Genomic DNA, 23581 nt, shown 5'->3' with positions numbered 1-23581 from the left:
CTCGAGGAGACAAAAAGACACAAGTGGTTCAGAGATACCCAGGACTACTCCATGTCTAAAGTTTATTTGTGGACTAATAAACCATTTTCTTTCAGACGTACTAGGAAGTTTAAAGGGGTATTCCGGGCAAAAACATCTTATCCCCAATCGAAAGGATAGGGCATAAGATGTCTGATCACGGGGCGCCTTCCGCTGGGACCCCCGCGATCTCCCTGCAGCTGCCCGCATTCTATGCGTAGCTGCGTCTGAAGTTTCAGAAACCTCCGGGCTTCCGAGACGGGGACATGACGTGACGCCACGCCCCCTCTATTCATGTCTATGGGAGTGGGCGTTGCGGCCGTTACGCCCCCTTCCATAGAAATTAATGGAGGGGGGGGCGTAAGGTGACATCAAATCCCCATCTCTGAAGCCCAGAGGTTTCCGAAACTTCAGACGCAGTTACGCCTAGAATGCAGGCTGCTGTAGGTAGATCGTGGGGGGTTCCAGTGGCCGGCCCCCCCCCGATCAGACATCTTATCCCCTATCCTTTCGATAGGGGATAAGATGTTTTTGCCTGGAATACCCCTTTAAGGATTTTTATAATGATCAGAAAATTTCCTCCAACCAGACACCAGAGTCTTCTTGACAGGATGAGGTACAGGAGCCTTTTTTAGGATGGTATCGGCGGGGAGACCGCAAACACAACGGGGGCGTAAGGACAAGAAATCAGAACAGGACCCCATGGCCTCCAAGGGGCACAACAACAATCACACCAAGAAAAAGAGAGCTTAAACACCAACACCGTGGTAAGTATCTCATCCATTTGTCTAACGGTCTAAGCTTTTGTTCCAGTACCTACGTCAACTGGTTTGAGCTTGAATTGGATGTAATACAATTTATTCGTAACTTGATATTGAAATTGTGGTTTTCCTTACAATCTGCTAAAAAGATAACTTACAGTGACATTATGGGGAAAGTCAAACGGGCCGACCCCTCCAGGATGGCACTTAGAGATTTTGATTTACATCTTCCTAGCTAGTTTCAACCCCCTTTGGATTCATATGCTATCAGTGCATTTGAGGAGTGCATTGAGCGCGACCTAAAAAAATTGAGCAATCAAAATAGACGCCTAAAACACCCCAATACGACACAGGATGAACTCAATGCCATACAGGAGCTTGTCCATGACCACCGTCTGGTGATCAAACCAGCAGACAAAGGTGGATCTATAGTGGTCATGGACAGGCTCCAATATATACAAGAGGCAGAGAGACAACTAAGTGATGTTGAAATGTATCAATTGTTATCCAGAGACCCTAAAACGGAAATAATCTCGCATTACACAACTAGTAGAATACGGCTTTGAGGAGGGTCTGATTGATGATAGTCTGAAAAAATATCTGTTAGTTGACTACCCTGTGACACCTATGCTCTACTTACTACCAAAAATACATAAAGATCGTGAGAAACCTCAAGGGAGACCAATTGTCTCTGGTCGTGAATCAGTGAACTTCCCATATCTCGATTTTTCCAGACAAATTATTTCGCTCTTTTGCTACCAATACCCAGTCTTACATTAGGGATACTTCAGATCTCCTAAATAAAATTTGAGATGTGACTGTCAACAATCAGACCATCCTTGCCACTCTAGACGTGGCAAGTTTGGACACCTCCATCAATCATGATGGAGGTGTAAATGCCGTTGAAAATGCCTTAATTTTGTCCGATTTTCCTACACACAAGATTGTCTTTATTGTCTCACTGCTCACAATAGTGCTTGAATGTAATTATTTCATGTTCAACGATGTCTATTACATGCAAAGATGGGGTACCATTATGGGCAGTAATGTGGGGCCCACATACGCCAACATCTATGTTGCACACTTAGAGGAGGAATGCATCTATGTGTCACCCCACTTCAGCCACGTGCTGAAGTGGTGGCAATACATTGACGATATTTTCCTACTATGGACAGGAACCGTGGACGAACTTCTACTATTCCATGAATTCCTCAAGAACGTATATACAGATATTAAATTTACCATTACTCACTCTATGACATCTGTAAACTTCCTAGATGTGACAGTAGGGAAGACTGACAACAAACTGACTACTGACCTATACTACGCGACCACGGATAGCAATACACTATTGAGGTTTGATAGTGGGCATCCAAGAGCAATGGTGAGGTCCCTTCCATTCAGTCAAATGCTTTGGGCGGAACGTATCCCCGATGATGACATCAAACTAGACAGAGCTCTATCCAAAATGACCAATGATTTTTGGGAGAGACGATACCCTAAAAAACTCATTAATGAACACAAGACACGCATCATCATTTTGTAATCTATCTTCTCTGTTGTCCTTGCCAATTGTTATATGTTGATGAGACGAGTCTTGACCTCAAGACTCGTCTCAATCAACATCGCTATACAATCCTCAAGAAGAGACTTGAAAACAAGAGTTTGGGGGGCTCACACTGTGCTAATATGTACCAAGGTTTCTGTGTTACACGTAACCCTACGTGCCAGAAAGGGAATAAAGAATATAGTGGTATACAGACCTCTAGGTATATATTAAATAAATTGTATTAGATAAATAAGATAAATATTATAATTGAGATGTGAGGTAGGTGTGTATGTGCAAATTGTCAGGATCCGGATACTGTGAGGATACTGGTGGTGGATCCTCTGTGTCAGTGGAGTGATGACGTGGGCCGTACCAGGGGAACGGAGTCTAAGGGGTTACTGGTTTTCACCAGAGCCCGCCGCAAAGCGGGATGGACTTGCAGTGGCAGGTAACCCCCAGGTCGTTCCACCCGATAGCGACTCAACCCCAACTGACGGCTGAGACAGGCGCGGTACAAGGGATTAGGCAAGAGCAAGGTCGGACGTAGCAGAAGGTCAGGGCAGGCAGCAAGGATCGTAGTCAGGGGCAACAGCAGAAGGTCTGGAACACTTGCTTGGGACATACAAGGAACACTTTCACTGGCACAAGGCAACAAGATCCGGCAATGCTGGGATGGGGAAGTGAGGTTATAAAGATAATTCACAGGTGTGAGCACTAATTGGGCCAGGCGCCAATCAGTGGCGCACTGGCCCTTTAAATCGCAGAGAGCCGGTGCGCGTGCGCCCTAGGGAGCGGGGCCGCGCGCGCTGGGACTGAGCCGTCGGGGAACAGGATGGGTGAGGAGACCGGGATGCGAGCCGCAAGCGGGCGCGTCCCGCTACGCGGGTCGCATCCCCGCCGGTAATATTAATGCAGCGCTCCCGGTCAGCGCGTCTGAGCGGGGCACGGCAAGAAGGTGAAAGCCGCGAGCGCTCCGGGGAGGAGCAGGGACCCGGAGTGCTCGGTGTAACACAAAAAGACTAGCAGTAGATGATATGAGTAAAAATTAGTTTATTAATGTAAAATATAGTAGTCCTAGCAGGGCCCTTGCTATGGATCAACTAAATATATTAACAACGAATTTGTGCAAAAACAGTTAAAAATAATATTACGTTGTGCAAAGAATAATAAAAAGAAATATTAAAATATAATAAAATAATGGGGCAGTCACCAATGGTATAGGAAATTGTGGACAGTTATAATGCTTTGTAATCCATAGAAATGCTTTGTAATCCACAGAGATACTTTTACAAATGTCCGGTATACTTCAACTATATTGGTGGTGGGTTGCAGTCCACTGAAGTTTAGCAAAATAGTAACAACTAAAGTATCAAATAAAGTATATGCTGGTGCTTCTGCACCACTTACCGCTCCGCTGTGTGCAGGAAACCTCAGATGGAAGCCCCTATTTCACTGGGCTCCGTATCGCAGACTGGCTTGGTTTGGTGGCCGGCTCAGTGTGGATGTCTGTTTGGTAAGTCCGAGGATTTCCCAATTCTGATGGCAACAAGGATGCGGTGTGTGGCTGGTGAGTGGATGCAGGTTCAGATTAGCAATAGCTCTTGAAAAAGGGGTCACTACCGAAACGCATCTAGCCTATCCACCCCCAGCATTCAGTTCACCATTGGAAGCCTTACACCATCCTACCATTTGCAACAGCTGGAATCCCTTGTTTTGGGACCACTGTGCATACGTGCACTCTCCAACACGAGGACGATGACTTCAGCATTGCTAATCTGCACCTGCATCCACTCACCAGCCACACACCGCATCCTTGTTGCCATCAGAATTGGGAAATCCTCGAATTTACCATGCAGACATCCACACTGAGCCGGCCGCCAAGCTGAGCCAGTCTGTGATATGAAGCCCAGCGAAATAGGGGCTTCCATCCCAGGTTTCCTGCACACAGCGAAGCGGTGAGTGGTGCAGAAGCACCGGCATATACTTTATTTGATACTTTAGTTGTTACTATTTTGCTAAACCTCAGTGGACTGCAACACTACCAATATAGTTGAAGTATGCCCAACATTTGTAAAAGTATCTCTGTGGATTACAAAGCATTTCCATGGATTACAAAACGTTATATACTGTCCACAATTTTCTATACCATTGGTGACTGCCCCATTATTTTATTAGTAACTAGCTGAGTACCCGGTGTTGCCCGGTTTTCCTTCCTAATCCTTGTTGGGGAGGAAAATAAACAAAGGAGGAAGCTTTTGACTTCATATCCCATCCTCATATATTGTTGTCATATCCCAACCCCACATCCCGACCTCCTATCCCATCCTCCTATCTCGACCTCCTGTCTCGACCTCCTACCCCGTCCTCCTACCCCAACCTCCTATCCCGATCTCCTATCCCGATCTCCTATCCCGTCCTCCTATCCTGTCCTCCTATCCCATCCTCCTATCCCGTCCTCCTATCTCGACCTCCTATCCAGTCCTCCTATCCCCACCTCCTATGCTGTCTTCCAATCTCGAGCTCCTATCCCGACCTCCTATCCCGTCCTCCTTTCTCCACCTCCTATCTCCACCTCCTATCTCCACCTCCTATCTCCACCTCCTATCCCGACCTACTATCCCGTCCTCCTTTCCCATCCTCCTTTCCCGTCCTCATATCTCGACCTCCTATCCAGACCTCCTATCCCATCCTCATATCCCATCCTCCTATCCCGACCTCCTACCTGACCTCATATCCCGACCCGTACCTCTTATCCCGTCCTCCTATCTCGACCTCCTGTCCCGACCTCCTATACCGTCCTCCTATCCCATCCTCCTATCCCGTCATCCTTTCCCATCCTCCTATCTCGACCTCCTATCCAGACCTCCTATCCCGTCCCCATATCCTGTCCTCATATCCCATCCTCCTATCCCGTTCTCCTATCCCGAAGTCCCATCCTGTCCTCATATCCCGACCTGTAATATGTGTACCAGGTATTGAAATATCTCCAGCCGTACGGAAGTTATGTGGGAACATTCATTTCCCATTGCATGGGACTTTAAACAAAAACCCTGACCCTCACAAATGGGGGTAGTTAAGGGTTAAATTAACTATCCTATATTTTAAGTGGACATATAAGTAACATGTGACCAAGTATTATCGAAATATCTCCAGCCGTTTGGAAGTTATGCAGTAACATATATTCCCCATTGACTTGCATGGGACTTTAAACATAAGCCCCGCCCCTGGCAAATGGGGGTGAGTAAGGGTTAAATCACCTATCCTATGTTTGTTGTTGACATATAAGTAACATTTGTACCAAGTTTCATGTTAATATCTTTAGCCGTTTGAAAGTTTTTGTGGAACATACACACATACATACATACATACACACTCACGTTGAGTTTTATATGTATATAGATATTTTATATTTTTATATTTTTATTATTCTTTGCACAACGTAATATTATTTTTAACAGTTTTTGCACAAATTCGTTGTTAATATATTTAGTAGATCCATAGCAAGGGTCCTGCTAGGACTACTATATTTTACATTAATAAACTAATTTTTACTAATATCATCTACTGCTAGTCTATTTGCACATACACACCTACCTCACATCTCAATTCTAATATTTATCTAATACAAGTTATTTAATATATACCTAGAGGTCTCTATACCACTATATTCTTTAAGAAGAGACGACCTTCCAGTGTCAAATCATTTTGCGGAAGCACACCAGCAGGAGCGTGACCCTAAATTCATGATCTTGGACAATATCCCACCTCCCAAAAGAGGTGGTAATCGGGTAATTTTGCTAAAGAAGTGTGAACCTGAATGCAGAATTTAAATCCACAACAAAAATGAATAGGAGGTAGCCCTCTAGAAGTAACCCTTGATTCTGATATGCATCTCTCTGTATTTTATGAACTCTGACCATACTAATGTTGCTTTTCTTCTTTTTTTCTGTATTTCAGATGTTCTGGACACTCATCATGTATAGCCACCAGCAGAGCATTTGACATGTTGCTGTATTTATCTTCATACACCAAGCACCACCAATATGTATTTTTGTTATTGGCCACTTATTGGAGGTGTCTAAATTATTCTGGGGGTTACAGAATATCCCGAAAGAGCTAGGGGCATTGGGTGGAGTTTGGGCAGCGGGAACTGTCAGATGACTGGGGCCAGTCTGCTCTATACCCCATACATGCAGTGACATCTGTGTACGCAGGTACCATCTGTGTGTACATACCCACAGCCCATACACTAGCTATAGGGTTATGAGCCATGCTAGCTCTATCTGTTAAATACCCCATGCAAAGAGGACATGGGATCATCAGCAGTGGTTCTCTAAACATATATATCTGTACAATACTGGATAATTTACCTTTTCAAAGATGGCGCAGGATATGCGCTTGTAAACTTATGCGCATGCTCAGCGTCTCGTCCGTGGTGTGGGATACCTTCCCTTCACAAAGATGGCATGTCATGCGCAGACTCACATCAGGACGCATGCTCCAAAAGGTTACACTGAGAACGCGTTCTGATTGGACATGCACGAGTGGGCCAGCTCGTTTCTGATTGGTGGGGCTGCTTACACCTGCGCAGTCACTATTATGCCACGCTAAACAAGCGTGTTACATGCCTGTCCATTTGCTCTGCTGGGTAAGTGTTTATAATATGTATAAAGATGTAAATACTGTATATTAGCAATTTTCAAGCATCCGCCCACTACATCACAAGCTCTCGGAGGAATCACATTATGGATAAACACCATGAGTATCACTCAAATCACCAGTGTATTGGACACATGTCTCTTATTATATTGTAATTATATATGTATTACACTGTGCACTGATGTTATGTAATTATGTATTTATCCAAATGTATATAACCTGCACTGAGGGTCAATTATTTGAGCTTGAGAATGGTGACGAGAGATCGCGGAAACATTGCTCTCTATACACTGGAATGATGCAATACATTTTTCTTAATTTTGCACCTACTACTTTGTGTGCTGCTATTTGGATCTAGGTAGTTACATAACTAGATATGTAGGTAGGTAGTTATGTAGCCAGGTATGTAATTAGGTAGCCAGGTATGTAGGTAGATCGCTAGGCAGACAGGTATGTAGTCCAGGTGTAAAGGTATTTAGGTAGACAGGTATGTATGTAGGTAGTTAGGCAGACAGGTATGTAGGCCAAGTTAGCCAGCCAGGTATGTAGGCCAGGTCAGCTAGTCAGGTATGTTGTGCAGGTTAGCCATCCAGGTATGTGGGCCAGGTAAACCACTCAGGTATGTGGGCAATGTTAGCCATCTGGGTATGTGGGCCAGGTTAGCCACCCAGCTATGTGGGGGCAGCCAGGTATGTGAGCCAGGTATGTGAGGGCAGCCAGGTATGTGGGGGCAGCCAGGTATGTGGGATAGGTATATGGGGGCAGCCAGGTATGTGAGCCAGGTATGTGGGGACAGTCAGGTATGTGGGGGCAGCCAGGTATGTGGGGGCAGCATGGTATGTGGGCCAGATATGTGTGGGCAGCCAGGAATGTGGGGGAAGCCAGGTATGTGGGAGCAGCCAGGTATGTGGGCAAGGTATGTGGGATCCTCTACCCTCGTACGAAGTCTGATCAGACCAGCCAGTCAGTATGCCACTGACACCCAACCAGCCTTCCACATAATGTGAAAGAAAATGTGATTCATCAGACCAAACATTATTCTTTCATTGCTCTAGGGTCCAGTTATGATTCTCACACTCCCATTGTAGATAATTTGGCAGACAATGGTCAGCATGGGCAGTCTGTTTCTTACTTTAACTTTTGTATGATTGGACCAGAAAGAGTTCTCTTGCATATCAATTACCCTTAGGGTATGTGCACACTATGGACACTAAGGAATCGAGGAACTTACTTCTGTGCCAGTATTAAGCTTCACAGCCACCTCGAATGCTAGTCTTGTTGACTTTAATGATCTTCCCACAGCTCTGTTCACACTGAGGAATTTCTGCAAATAAAATTCTGACACTGAATTGTATTTTGCAAAAAGTATTGTCGTGGATCTTGTTCTGGCAGAAGGGTTAACCTCTCTTGAGTTTGGCTGCTTCATTCTGCTTTGATGTGATGATGCCATAGCCGATCAGGGGGCTTGGTCACTGGACCAATTAAATCTGGCCTCCGTGTCCATGCCCTTCTCAAGTGGCATATGTATATGCAGTCAGTATGTTACTCCTTGCCTGTGTTTGAGTTATTTCAGCACTAGCTCCTGTATTCTACTTACTTGATCTTTACTGTGTATTTTGGCCCTTGGCTAAGTGACCAGACTATTCTTCTGTTTTTCCTATTTGTACTGTGACCTCTCTAGGTTTGGATTTGGCCTGTCTGATTATTCTTTTTCTGTTTGTCTATTTATCCACTGTGTTTTGTTTCTTTTTCTATGCCCGGTAAACCATTGTGTCCTGACCTGCTTCCATAACATCTCTACAGTGTTTGTTTATTGCATTGGACTTTACTGTGCCTTGCACTGTAGCAGTGTATGGTCTGGAACCATGGTTTGGGCCATCCTATTAAGGAGCTGGGCACCTCAAAAGGCAGGGACAGTTGTCTGTTTGAGGTCAGGGCTGCACTTTTCCCTGCCCACCATGGCAATTCTTTCTTGAGACATGCTAATAGGACAGTTGTATGGCATACATTGGGTGAAAAAAAAATCCTCATGGTCATCTTCAGTGGACTGTTGATGTAATACACCAAAGCAATATTGACCTCTTCCCAACCTACTGAATTTATATTTTTGGTTACACTTTTACAATGTAGTTGTATGAGCACTTTTTGTGGAACAAGTTGTACTTTTTACTGGAATCTTATTTTATTATATATTATATAAAGCCAGACAAAAAAGTATGCGTAGGGTAAAATTCTATTTCACTGTACAGTAATTCTGACATGCTACTTTTATTCTATGGGTCAGTACAATTCCAAAGACACAAAATTTGGATAAGTTTTTCTTGACTATAATATTTTTATTTAATTTTTAATAAAACAAAAAAAAACTAAAATCTGCTAACTGCCATGCTCTTACCCTGATAACTCTATTTTCTATTTTTCTTCCTATGGAGCTGTTTACGGGCTAATGTTTGGTCTATGATCTCTAGTTTTTAAAGTTGTAGATTTCATAGACATTTTGATGAATCTAAACTATACATATATTATAGACTGTAGTAGTAGTTAAGCCATAATAGACACTACTTTGGAAATAGTGCTCCTAGCCACACTGCAAGTATATATGCTCAGGGAGACAGAACATAAAGAAAGGGCCCAGTGCCATGTAAAATTATCACGTATACATAATGGGGGGAATTCATGAAAATTTATTACAAATTTATTACATGGTGCAGGGCATGTGATAAATCTGGTGCTTATAACATTCCTCTGCAACTTTTTGTGAAACTCTTTAACCCGTGCAACAAATGTGGGACTTTTAATAATGTTGTCCACAGCCAGTTTCTAAGGCACATCAGGACTGGTGTAGAATTGGGCCTAAATTAGCACAGCTTCGCCAAACGATGCGACAAACTGAAAAATCGTAAATCATAAATTTCGGACCACTGCATATCAACTGAAATCACAACTTCCAACGTCCCTTTGAAAAAAAATGTTCTATTTGGTTTGTCGCAAAACTTTGTCTCTAAAAACAACTGCACCAAAAAATAGAGATAAACTACAGCCAAAATAATGGAGTACATGGTTTTATAAATACCCCCCAATGTTCTTACCCATATCTTATGGCGTGATCCCTCTGTACTCACTTTTTGGATAATCTCCTTTCTCAAGGGGCCCCTAGTGAAGTCTATGTTGTTTTATATATAAAAAAAAAATACTTTGCTGCCTTCTTAACTAATTTGATTAGCATTGCCTTGTTGGCATCTCCATTTATTTATGTTATATTGGGTTGTTGTAAGTGGTATTTATTTGGTATTTAAATAAAAAAAATCTTCTTTTTATCTAAGAAGGTTGTTGCACTCAGTTTACTGTGTATAAAAATACTTTTTGGAGTCCCTCCTATATTTTCATTACAATCAAAAGGAGAGTATATGATATGGTATTTATTTGGTGTCTTTTAGGACTAGTGTATTCAATTGTTCAGTGTTTGAAACCTAAAGACTGCATGTTATAGTCCCCTATGAGGACTAAAAAAAATTTATATAAATGTAAAAAAAAATATTTTAATAAATGAATAAGCCCCTTTCTTAATAAAAGTTTGAATCATCCCCCCCACCACCATTTTCCAATTTTTCAAATAAAATGATGTAAACAAACTAAATAAACATATGTGGTACCACCACGCGAATAAATGTCCAAGTTATTAAAATGTAATGTTAATTAAACAATAAAAAAAAAAAAATTTTAAATACCAAACTCCAAAATTGTTGATTTTTGGTAATTTCATATACCAGAAAAAAAATTTAAATAAAAAGTGATCAAAGAAGTCCTATCAAAACGAAATGGTACCAATAAAAACTACAGCTCTTGGAGCAAAAAAGTTGTAAAATAAAACCTATATAAGTTGGGTACCATTGTAATTTTATTGACTAACAGAATAAAGATAATGGGCCTTATTTACTATGGAGAGTGGAGTGGAGTTTTCTATGGTATTTACCATTGTATCTTGTATTTGGCGATTTTCCCTATATTTTGCTTTTTTATACATGCTCTGAGCTGTGGAGTTTTCCAGAGCTCAAATCCACCACATATTTTTTTTTTTTTTGGAGACATACCCTTTTCCCTGATGGCCACACTGCTTTGTAGGGTTTTCTGAGCGAAGTGAAGAGATAGGGCCGGTTCATACTACGTTTGTAGTGTACGGGAATTGGATACGGCTGGGGGGAGTGAAAACCGGGCGCTCCGGTATCCCATCCGGACCCGGCCCGTATGTAATTCATTTCAATGAGCCGGCTGGAGTCAAATGCTGACTCCAGTCAGCTAATTTTTGCCCTGCATACGGTTCTCTGACCGGACCTAAAACCGTGGTATACCACGGTTTTAGGTCCGGTCAGAAAACCGTATATGGGGAAAAAATGAGCCGACCAGAGTCAGCGTTTGACTCCGGTCAGCTCATTGAAATAAATGGGGTTTGGGCCGGATCTGGATGGGATACGGGAGTGCCCGGTTTTCGCTCCCCCCAGCCGTATCCGGTTCCCATACACTACAAACATAGTGTGAACCCAGCCTTAGTAGGATTTGGATTTTTTGTTGGAAATTCTGCCACATGACACAAAAATCCCTACAAAATCCACTCGAAAAAGCCTTCGTAAATGAGGTCCAATGTGTCATTTTTAGCTAAAAGTGCACTGCATAGAAATGGAGCCCCCAAAAGTAGCAAAATAGTGTTTTTTCTTTAATCTCGCCAGCACATATTTTTTTTTTCACTTTAGCTTTGGTGGTAATGTAATTGCAAGTACAATTGGTCTGTAGGTGAGAAATTGAAAGCGTTATGGCTATTAGAAGGCGAGGAGGAAAACAGCAAAAGTGCATCCTTAAAGGGTTACTCCGGTGGAAAACTTTTTTTTATTTTTTTTATCAACTTGTAAATGATCAAATTTGTAAATGACTTCTATTAAAAATTCTTAATCCTTCCAGTACTTATTAGCAGCTGTATACTACAGAGGAAATTCTTTTCTTTTGGGATTTCTTTTCTGTCACAACCGCAGTGCTCTCTGCTGACACCTCTGACACAATTTTAGGAACTGTCCAGAGTATCATATGTTTGCTATGGGGATTTTCTCCTGCTCTTAACAGTTCCTCACATTGACAGAGGTATCAGCAGAGAGCACTGTGGTCGTGACAGAAAAAAAAAAAAAAAAAATTTCCTCTGTAGTATACAACCGCTAATAAGTACTGGAAGGATTAAGATTTTTTTTAATAGAAGTAATTTACAAATCTGTTTAACTTTCTAGCACCAGTTGATTTAAAAAAAAATAAGCAAAAATTCCCATCGGATTACCCCTTTGAGGGGTTAAAACATTTTTTTTTAAGTTTAAAAAAAATGTTTTTGATCACCCTAGGGGATTTAGATAAGCAATCATTCAATGGCTTACGTACATTTTTTTTGTCTTTTTAAAGATATATTTTTTTTCATCTTAATAGAATCAGCAAGGAGTCATAAAGCCTACATTTTATTTTGTGTTATCCTTAACATGGTAAATAAAAGTACAGTAACTATTTTCCTTAAAAAGATCAGCATTGTTGTGAAGATTGCAGACAACTGGTTATCCCACCATTGCATACGATTCACACTGTTTGGCTGGATCTTCATTTGGAATCAGTTTGTAAACACACTCCTTCTGGTCAAATACGAATTTGCATCTCTCCTTATCATATCTCACTGGCGTGCCGTAACTATATGAGATAGAAGAATATTAAAAGCACATTATATTCTGTTTATGGAAGTATAGGTACATCGCAAGTCACATGTTTGTCAAACGAGAAGAGTAAATGGTAACACTCACCACAATCTCCTATGCAAAACGATCTTCTTTATTGAATATCTTTAAAACAAAAAGTGAAACACAGTGAGCATGTATAGCAGGCACAGGACCGATACCGGTGTTCGTGTCTGCTATACCTGCTCACCCTGTATTACTTCTTGTTTTAAAAATATTCAATAAAGATAATTTTGCATAGGAGATTGTGGGAGTGCTACCATTTACTTGTTTGACATTGATATGCAGTGTTTTGCGCTCTTTATGGCTGAGCACCCCCAACTCCTGAATGCTTCTTATACAGCCTTGCACCAGTTAATCTGATTTGCACACCTGTGTAGGTCCGTGCTTGAGACACTGTAAGTGCAGTGCCCACCATGTATACCTGTCCTAGAGTGATTTGATACACATGTTTGTGTATTGTCCAAATAGGTGACCCATTGATTGCAACTGACAGACTGATCATAGACAGGTCCAGAAAAGACTGTGGATATCAACCATATTTTAACCACTTGCTGACTGCTCATGCACTTTAACCTCTTAACAACGCAGGATGTAAATGTACGTCCTGGTGAGCTGGTACTTAACGCAAAAGGACGTACATTTACGTCCTAAGCATAACAGCGAGCATCGGAGCGATGCACGGATCATGCGCGACAGGTCCCGGCTGCTGATCTCAGCCAGGGACCCGCCCGTAATGGTTGACATACGCGATCCCGTGGGTGTCCGCCATAAACCCCTCAGATGCCGTGATCAATACAGATCACGGCATCTGCAGCATCGCGGTCATTAAAATGGATGATCGGATCGCCCGCAGCGCTCCAGCACGGCTGACGGGGGTCCCCTCACCTGGCTCCGCTGCCTTCCCGGCGTCTTCGGCTCTGATCTGCCTTCCCGCAGACCAGAGCAGAAGATGACCGATAACACTGATCAGTGCTATGTCCTATACATAGCACTGAACAATATTAGCAATCAAATGATTGCTATAAATAGTCCCCTGTGGGGACTATTAAAGTGTGAAAATATAAGTAAAACAGTAAAAAAATTAAGAAAAAAATGTGAAAACCCCCCTCCTCCAATAAAAACGTAAATTGTCCCCAAAAAGTGTTAAAAAATATTTTATATACATATTTGATATCACCGCGTGCGTAAATATCTGAGCTATTAAAATAAAATGTTAATGATAGCGTACGGTGAACGGCGTGAATGTAAATAATTTCCCAAAAAAAATTCATAAAAAATGGATTAAAAGTTTTACATAAGCAAAAATTTCCCCAAAAAATTTATAAAAAATTGATTAAATGTTTTATATAAGCAAATATGGTATGAATAAAAAGTACAGATTGTGGCACAAAAAATGAGCCCTCATACCGCCACTTATACAGAAAAATGAAAAAGTTATTGGTGTTCAAAATAAGGGGATTTTAAGCGTACTCAATTAGTTAAAAAGTTTGCGATTTTTTTTTTAAGCGCAACAGTAATGGAAAAGTATGTTATCATGGGCCTCATTTTAATCGTATTGACCCAAAGATTAAAAAACGCATGTCATTTTTACCGTAAATTGTACAGTGTGAAAACGAAATCTTCAAAAATTTGCAAAATTGTGGTTTTCTTTTTAATTTCACCACACAAATAGTATATTTTTGGTTGCGCCATACATTTTATGGTAAAGTGAGTGATGGCATTACAACTGTCAACTGGTTGTGCAAAAAACAAGCCCTCATACTAGTCTGTGGATGAAAATATAAAAGAGCTATGATTTTTTGTAGGCGAAGAGAAAAAAACGAAAATGTAAAACTAAATTTTTCTGCGTCCTTAAGGCCCAAATGGGCTGAGTCCTTAAGGGGTTAAACTTAAAGGGGAAGATTTATCATAAACTGTGTAGATTAAAAGTTGCCCATAGCAACCAGACTGCTTCTTTTATTTTTGAAAGGGTTGGTATCAGGGACGTGCACACATAGGCTTCAAAGGGGGCTCTAGCCCCTGCCCTTTTGCATCTGCCCCTTTAATGCCCTTCTTGTTTTTTTTTTTTATAAACATCTACAGCACTGCCCAAGTCAGGGCAGCGCAACCTCCACAGGTTGTCAGCAGAACTCTTGATTCACATAGCATAATTACCAACCCAGACAAGTCCCCCTCCTTCTCTTTTCCCTCCCCCTCCGGTCTGCTCGCTCTCTATCTCAAGTCCGGCCAGTACCTGAACTATCCCAAGGCCTCCGGGAGTCCTCCTTACAATAGAGCGCAGGGGCTGCCTGGGTAAAAGACGTGCGCACGTCTGCTAGGTCACGTGACCCCCGCAGCATTACAGCAGAGGAGTCTGCATTCCTGAAGTGTCTCCGGTGATCTCCTCTGCCCTCTGCCCTGCCTGCCACGGTAATAGTTTTAATTTAGTGTTTTTTTGTGCGTGTAACTTTTAGTATGCAAAGGAACAAAACACTACAACAATTGTAGTGCCTTGTCCCTTTGCATATTGGGGGTTGTAGTGCTTTGTCATTATACATGCTGGGGATTGTAGTGCCTTGTCCCTTTCCATATTGGGGGTTGTTGTGCTTTGTCATTATACATGCTGGGGATTGTAGTGCCTTGTCCCTTTGCATATTGGGGGTTGTAGTGCTTTGCTGGGGATTGTAGTGCTTTGTCACTTTACATGCTGGGGGTTGTAGTGCTTTGTCACTTTACATATTGAAGTTTTTAGTACAGACTCTAATATGCAAAAGGTTAAAACACTACAACCCCCAACTTGTAAAGTGACAATGCACTACAACCCCCAGCATGTAAAGTGACAATGCACTACAACTCCCAGTATGTAAAACTACAGTGCATTACAAGCTCATAACCTCCAGCACATAAAACAAGAAGGCACTGCACAGTCTGTAGTGCCTTCTTGCCTTGTGTGCTGGAGGTTGTGAGCTTGTAATGCACTGTCACTTGGGAGTTGTAGTGCATTGTTGCCCCAAATACTAGAGGTGGTAATACAAAATAGTAAATAAAATATTTCAAAAAAAGTGTTAATAAATGTGAATAAGCCCCTTCCCTAATAAAAGTTTATATCACCCCCACTTTTCCCATTTTTCAAATTAAATAATGTAATACAAAATAAACAACAAAAATAAACATGTGGTATCGCCACGTGAGGAAATGTCCAAGCTATTGAAATATAATATTAAACCACACAGTCAATAGCATAAAAGGAAAAAAAAAATCTGAAGTCCAGAATTGCAAATTTTTGATAACTTTGTGTATGAGAAAAAAATTTATAAACAGTGAATAAAAATTCTAATAAAAAACTATGTATCACGGCGTAAAAATGAGCCCTCATACGGATAAGTAAACATTACCAGAAAAAAGGAGCGTTTTCCTTTTTTGCACTTTTGTATTTTCCACCAACAGACCTATATGAGAACTTTTTTATGTGCTACCAATAGTACTTTGTATTGACATCAGTCATTTCACCACAAAATCTACAAAAATTATTTGTAGGACAAATTTGAAGAAAAAAACACCATTTAATTTTTTTTTTTTGCGGCTTCCTTTTCTACACAGTGCACTTTTTGGTAAAAATGACACCTTTTGTCTATTCTGTAGGTTCATACGTGTTCAAGGATACCCAATTTATGTAGGTTTTATTTTATTATATAAATGTAAAGAAGACTGATCGCACTCCACTGCCGTAGACGAAAACCGTTTTATTTATCCAACAAAGTGCAAGGTGCTCAATACAGACAAGGACATGGCTCGAACGAAGGGGTGACAGCCAATGCACGTGCGCATAGGCACGCTTCCTCAGACCCTCATTTTATTATATTACTTTAAAAAGTTATAACTACATGCACCAAAATTAGTATGTTTAAAATTGTCATCTTCTGACCCCTATTATGCATGCGGCGATACCATGTATGTTTATGTTTATTTTTGTTTACATACTTTTTTTTTAAATGGAAAAAGGGGGGGTGATTCTAATTTTTATTAGGGAAGGGGTTAAATCACATTTCTTAACTTCATTTTTTTACAATTTTTACACCATTTTATTAGTCCCCATAGGGAATTATTATATGCAATATTCTGATTGTATACACTGTTCAATGCTATGCCATAGCATGGCATTGATCAGTGTTATCTGCACTCTGCTGCTTCAGCCACCTGAGCAGGCATGGAACAGCAGATTGCTGATCGGACTGAGATGGCTGCAGGTAGGGACCCTCATATACAGGGAGAGAGCCTGCTGTCCGAGTGCAGCTACAGCAGACATTTGGAGGTATCATTCATGACTGTGTAACCTGTCAAATGGGAAGTAATAGTATTATAGTTTTCAGTCTGTATTTGAAATTCAACTTATATAGTTCATTTTTATTATCGCATACATATAATTTTTGAACACCTAGAGCAGGGGTCCTCAAACTATGGCCCGCGGGCATCATGCGGCCAGCCGAGGACATTTATCCAGCCCGCCGCTGCCTGGGACATCCCTGTGTCCCGAAAGATGTTTTCGGGACACAGGGATGCGCTCTCAGAGACCCCGCGTTTACTTTAAAACAACAGGGGCCGCCGGGAATGTGGCGCACGCAGGGGGGGGGGAGGGGCAGAACACAGGCATACAGCCTCCAGCCATACACTGTATGGCTGGAGGCTGTATGTCTGTGGGGGAACATACTGCACCTAATGTGGGGGAACATACTGCACCTAATGTGGGGAGCTATACTTCACCTAATTTGGGGGATCTATACTGCACCTAATTTGGGGATCTATACTGCACCTAATGTGGGGGAACTATACTGCACCTAATGTGGGGAGCTATACTGCACCTAAGGTGGGAAGCTATACTGCACCTAATTTGGGGAACTATACTGCACCTAATGTGGGAGATCTATACTGCACCTAATGTGGGGGAACTATACTGCACCTAATGTGGGGGAACTGTACTGCACCTAATGTGGGGGAACTGTACTGCACCTAATGTGGGGGAACTGTACTGCACCTAATGTGGGGGAACTGTACTGCACCTAATGTGGGGGAACTGTACTGCACCTAATGTGGGGGAACTGTACTGCACCTAATATGGGTGAATTGTACTGCACCTAATGTGGGTGAATTGTACTGCACCTAATGTGGGTGAATTGTACTGCACCTAATGTGGGGGAATTGTACTGCACCTAATGTGGGGGAACTGTACTGCCAACCCTAATGTGGGGGAACTGTACTGCCAACCCTAATGTGTGGGAACTACAACCTAATGTGGGGGGATCTATACTGCCAACCTAATGTGGGGGGAACTGTGCTGCGTACTTAAAGTGGTAGTCCACTAATAAGATATATGTGTGCATGGTGTTCATGTTTTGATATCTTTAGTCCGGCCCTCCAACGGTTTGAGGGACCGTGAACTGGCCCCCCGTTTAAAAAGTTTGAGGACCCCTTGACCTAGAGGATGCTACTAGACTTTGAAGTGAGATCTGGAGCTGAATTTGCTTCAATGCCGGTAAGTAATGGCTGTTATCAGCAGCCAGAATACAGTTAATGCCAGACCTCAGTGATCACAGCAATATACGGCACTTTAGATGCTGTGATCAAACTTGATTGTGGCATCTAAAAGTGCAAACTACTGGTGCCAGTGGGTTTTAGGGGGGCTGATCGGGACCTACCTGGGGTGAGGCAGGGTCCTATTTAGCTGACATGACAACGGAGGCCCCTACCTCAGGAATTGTGTTGTGTTGTAGGGGAACTCTGATACAGAACATCTTTTTTTTTTTTTTATAACAGTTTTTTTTAATAAAGAATTTTTCTTTAAAACAGATATTTGAGAATAAGAAAATAAAAGTACATAGAATCATAAACAGAGTCATTACATATTAAAAAAGACAAGGTTACAATATGATAACATAGATCCGGCTGTAAAGATGTTGTAAAGTCCAGAACATCTTATCCCCTATCCACAGAGTCCGACCGCTGGGACCCCCTCCCCCACTCTCTCCTTCCCAGCACCCCGGCTCTTCTCATGTATTGAACGATCTAAGCACCATGCATGGATTACCGTCGACCACTGCGTGAAGAGGTGGCCGACATGTCCCTCTATGTATCTTTATGGGGGAGCCAGAGATACATGGGGGAGCCAGAGATACATGGAGGGGTGTGTTTGCCACTGCTTTGTGCAGTGGTCGACAGGAATCCATGCACGGTGCTTAGATCGCTCCATACATGAGAAGAGCCGGGGTGCTGGGCAGAAGATAGAAGGGGGTCCCAGTGGTGGGATCCCCTGTAATCAGATACTTATCCCCTATCCTGTGAGTAGGAGAGAGTAAGATGTTCTGTACTAGAGTTCCCCTTAACCCCTTAACTACCAAGGACGTATATTTACGTCCTTGGCCGGCTCCCGCGATATAACGCGGGGTCACGCGGTGACCCCGCGTCATATCAGGTCGGTCCCGGCATGTATCTGATGCCAGGACCCGGGGCTAATAGCGCACGGCAGCGATCGAGGTGCCACGCGCTATTAACCCTTAGACGCGGTGTTCAGAGTTGAACGCCGCGTCTAAACCGAAAGTGAAACCTTTCTGGCTGCTCAGCGGGGCTGATCGGGACCACCGCAGTGAAAATGCGGTGTCCCGATCAGCTGGGACATGAGCGGAGGTCCCCTTACCTGCGTCCGGCGTGTCCCCTCGGCGATTGATTGCTCCAAGCCTGAGATGTCTCCAGGCCGTGCATAAATGTCCCAACTATAAAAATATATAATTAATTAAACCGCACGGTCAATGGCGTACACGCAAAAAAATTCCAAAGTCCAAAATAACGTATTTTTGGTCGCTTTTTATATCATGAAAAAATTAATAAAAAGCGATCAAAAAGTCCGATCAATACAAAAATGGTACCACTAAAAACTTCAGATCACAGCGCAAAAAATTAGCCCTCATATCGCCCCAAATATGGAAAAATAAAAAAGTTATAGGGGTCAGAAGATGACAATTTTAACCCCTTAAGGACGCAGGATGTAAATATACGTCCCGGTGAGGTGGTATTTAACGCACCAGGACGTACAAGTACGTCCTATGCATAACCGCAGGCATCGGAGCGATGCCCGTGTCATGCGCGGCTGATCCCGGCTGCTGATCGCAGCCAGGGACCCGCCGGCAATGGCCGACGCCCGCGATCTCGCGGGCGTCCGCCATTAACCCCTCAGGTGCCGGGATCAATACAGATCCCGGCATCTGCGGCAGTGCGCGATTTGAATGAATGATCGGATCGCCCGCAGCTCTGCTGCGGGGATCCGATCATTCATAACGCCGCACGGAGGTCCCCTCTCCTTCCTCCGTCCGGCTCCCGGCGTCTCCTGCTCTGGTCTGTGATCGAGCAGACCAGAGCAGAAGATCACCGAAAACACTGATCTGTTCTATGTCCTATACATAGAACAGATCAGTATTAGCAATCATGGTATTGCTATGAATAGTCCCCTATGGGGACTATTCAAGTGTAAAAAAAAATGTAAAAAAATGTAAAAGTAAAAGTAAAAAAAAAGTGAAAAATCCCCTCCCCCAATAAAAAGTAAAACGTCCGTTTTTTCTTATTTTACCCCCAAAAAGCGTAAAAAATTTTTTTAGAGACATATTTGGTATCGCCGCGTGCGTAAATGTCCGAACTATTAAAATAAAATGTTAATGATCCCGTACAGTGAACGGCGTGAACGGAAAAAAAAAAAGTCCAAAATTCCTACTTTTTTAATACATTTTATTGAAAAAAAATAATTATAAAAAATGTATTAAAAGTTTTTTATATGCAAATATGGTATCAAAAAAAAGTACAGATCATGGCGCAAACAATGAGCCCCCATACCGCCGCTTATACGGAAAAATAAAAAAGTTAGAGGTCATCAAAATAAAGGGATTATAAACGTACTAATTTGGTTAAAAAGTTTGGGGGTTTTTTTTTAAGCGCAACAATAATATAAAAGTATGTAATAATGGGTATCATTTTAATTGTATTGACCCTCAGAATAAAGAACATACATCATTTTTACCATAAATTGTACGGCGTGAAAACGAAACCTTCCAAAATTAGCAAAATTGCGTTTTTCGTTTAAATTTCCCCACAAAAATAGTGTTTTTTGGTTGCGCCATACATTTTATGATATAATGAGTGATGTCATTACAAAGGACAACTGGTCGCGCAAAAAACAAGCCCTCATACTAGTCTGTGGATGAAAATATAAAAGAGTTATGATTTTTAGAAGGCGAGGAGGAAAAAATGAAAATGTAAAAATTAAATTGTCTGAGTCCTTAAGGCCAAAATGGGCTGAGTCCTTAAGGGGTTAAACGTATACATTTTTCTGCATGTAGTTATGATTTTTTACAGAAGTACGACAAAATCAAATCTATGTAAGTAGGGTATCATTTTAACCGCATGGACCTACAGAATAAAGATAAGGTGTCATTTTTACCGAAAAATGTACTGCGTAAAAACGGAAGCCCCCAAAAGTTACAAAATGGCCTTTTTCTTCAATTTTGTCACACAATGATTTTTTTTTCCGTTTCGCCATAGATTTTTGGGTAAAATGACTGATGTCGCTGCAAAGTAGAATTGGTGGCGCAAAAAATAAGCCATCATATGGATTTTTAGGTGCAAAATTGAAAGGTTATGATTTTTAAAAGGTGAGGAGGAAAAAACGAAAGTGCAAAAACGGAAAAACCCGTGGTCCTTAAGGGGTTAAACATATGTAAGGCTTTTACTAACATTTTATTTTTTTTATATATATATATAATGAAAAGTGCCCTTTATTTTATTTGAGCCCCTGCCCTCCAAAATGTCTGTGCACGTCCCTGGTTGGTATGGGCAACTAGGCAACATATCCTCTACACAAGTTTTGATAAATCTAATCAAAATTTTTCTACGTATTTTCTGCAGCTGATTTTACTACCCATTGACTTCAATGGGTAGGAAAATATGCAAGAGCTAAACACACTGGCCCTGATTTACTAAGAGTTTCCACTGCAGTTATTGAGCCAAAGCCAGAAGTTGATTCAAAAGGAATAGGACATGTAAAGGAATAACTTACACTTCTCCTCCCTTATGGATCCACTTCTGACTTTGGCTCAAAAACTGCAATGTCAATTTTACAGAAACTGCCAGAAAAAAAACAAGTGGAGACTTAGCCTAAGGCTAGGATTTCACTTGTTTTTTTTCAAAAAGGCCAAGAAAAACGCCAATTCTGCCGCATGGCGGTTTTTTTGGCCAAAAAATGCTGCGGACAGATGTTAGCTTTAAATCAGTGAGAAATCGCAAATTTCTAATTCCACTTCGCGTTTTTTTCACTTTGGCGGTTTTTTTTAATCCTTTTCGCATTTTTTTAACTTTTTTGGCTTTTTTTCAGCTCCTTTGTGTTCTCCAAAAAAAAACGCTGTATGTAGCTCAAACCGGCGTTTTTAGTCAAAATCGTGGCGTTTTGCTCCAATAGAAGTCTATGGGAGTGAGAAAACGCCAAGAAAAACGATATGTGGGTTTTAACTTTGGCGTTTTTTGCGGGCGGTTTTGATGGGGATACCTGTTTTTAATAAAATTTCGTAGGGTACCATTAAATTATTTTTTTTAAAGATACAGTAGTGAAGGAAAAAATTGTATCGAACAAAATTTATATTTTTTTTTAATAAAAATAAATGTATTACTTTTTAAACAGGGATCAATTTATGTGTGCGGGGAAATAAAAATGTAGCTGACAATTATAAAAAATGTATTGTGTGTGTGTTTTTCCCTTTTTTTTCTTTCTTTATTTTTTTTTTTTTTAGTTAGTACTACTACTCCCAGCATGGAACACACTGTTCCATGATGGGAGTAGTAGTACCTGTACTAATAGACAGATCGCCCGTTGCAATCTTTCTGTGTGATGTATAGATGGGGCCTCTCTTCTATGGACCCCTGCCCTGATGTATATATACACATATTCATATTTCCTGTAGAGCTGTGATTGGCCAGATGGTTTCAGCCAATCACAGCTCTCTGTGAGAAATAGGAATATGTGTATATATACGGCCATGTAGGGGACCATAGGAGAACGGCCGCTGCCTCTATACATTATACAGGTGGATCACAGCGGGTGTCAGGAGTGATACCCACAGTGATCTGTCCCTAACTGCAGGTAATACTACTCCCAACATGGAGCACACTCTGACTCATGCTGGGAACTGTAGTACCTGAATTAGTAGACAGATTGCAGCGGGTGTCAGAAGTTACACTCGCTGCGATCTGTCTATTAATGCAGATACTACAGCTCCCAGCATGGAGCACAGTGTGTGCTCCATATTGGGAGTAGTAGTGCCTGCTTAAGGACACATCACAGTGGATGTCACTACTGACACCCGCTGTGATCGTCCTGTCTATAGCAGAGATGGAGCGGCTGTATACAACGCTCACATCCCTGCTCTGCACTATACTCCGGGCCAGCCACTCACTCATTCATATTTTCCACAGAGCTGTGATTGGCTGCAATCATCCGGCCAATCATAGCTCTCGGTGGGAAATATGAATGAATTATGTTCTACTGACATCACTGGCCGGAGTACAGAGCAGAGATGGGAGCGCTGTATACAGCGGCATCTGTGCTATATAATGGACGATTGCATCGGGTGTCAGGAACGTCTGTTCCATGCTGAGAGTAGTAGTACTACCTAAAAAATGTAAAAAATTTAGAAAAAAAAGTGAAACACACACACTTTATTAAAAAATTATAAAAAGTTTGTTATAAAATATATACATTTCTTTTAATAAAATGTTTTCCATCACTGCAGCATCCTTTTTTTTTTTTTGGTACCCAACAAATTTGG

The 23581-nt window shown here is 41.7% G+C and overlaps 1 protein-coding gene across 2 annotated transcripts in view; it reads right to left on the bottom strand.

The window, feature by feature from the left end:
- Positions 1-12475: 12475 nt before the first annotated feature.
- Positions 12476-23581, bottom strand: part of LOC130282312 (beta-microseminoprotein-like) — a 29899-nt gene continuing 18793 nt past the window's right edge. The window contains exon 3 of one of the 2 annotated variants that reach the window (XM_056530416.1): positions 12476-12699. In XM_056530416.1, coding sequence (XP_056386391.1) covers positions 12570-12699 — 130 coding nt within the window. In that variant the 3' untranslated portion in view covers positions 12476-12569. The remainder of the gene's footprint in view (positions 12700-23581) is intronic. The other variant, XR_008846334.1, reaches the window with a different exon arrangement.

Source organism: Hyla sarda, chromosome 7, assembly GCF_029499605.1.
Source record: "Hyla sarda isolate aHylSar1 chromosome 7, aHylSar1.hap1, whole genome shotgun sequence".
Classification (NCBI taxonomy): Eukaryota; Metazoa; Chordata; class Amphibia; order Anura; family Hylidae; genus Hyla; species Hyla sarda.
Note: the sequence above shows the minus strand (reverse complement) of the source record. Positions and strands in the feature narration are given on the sequence as shown.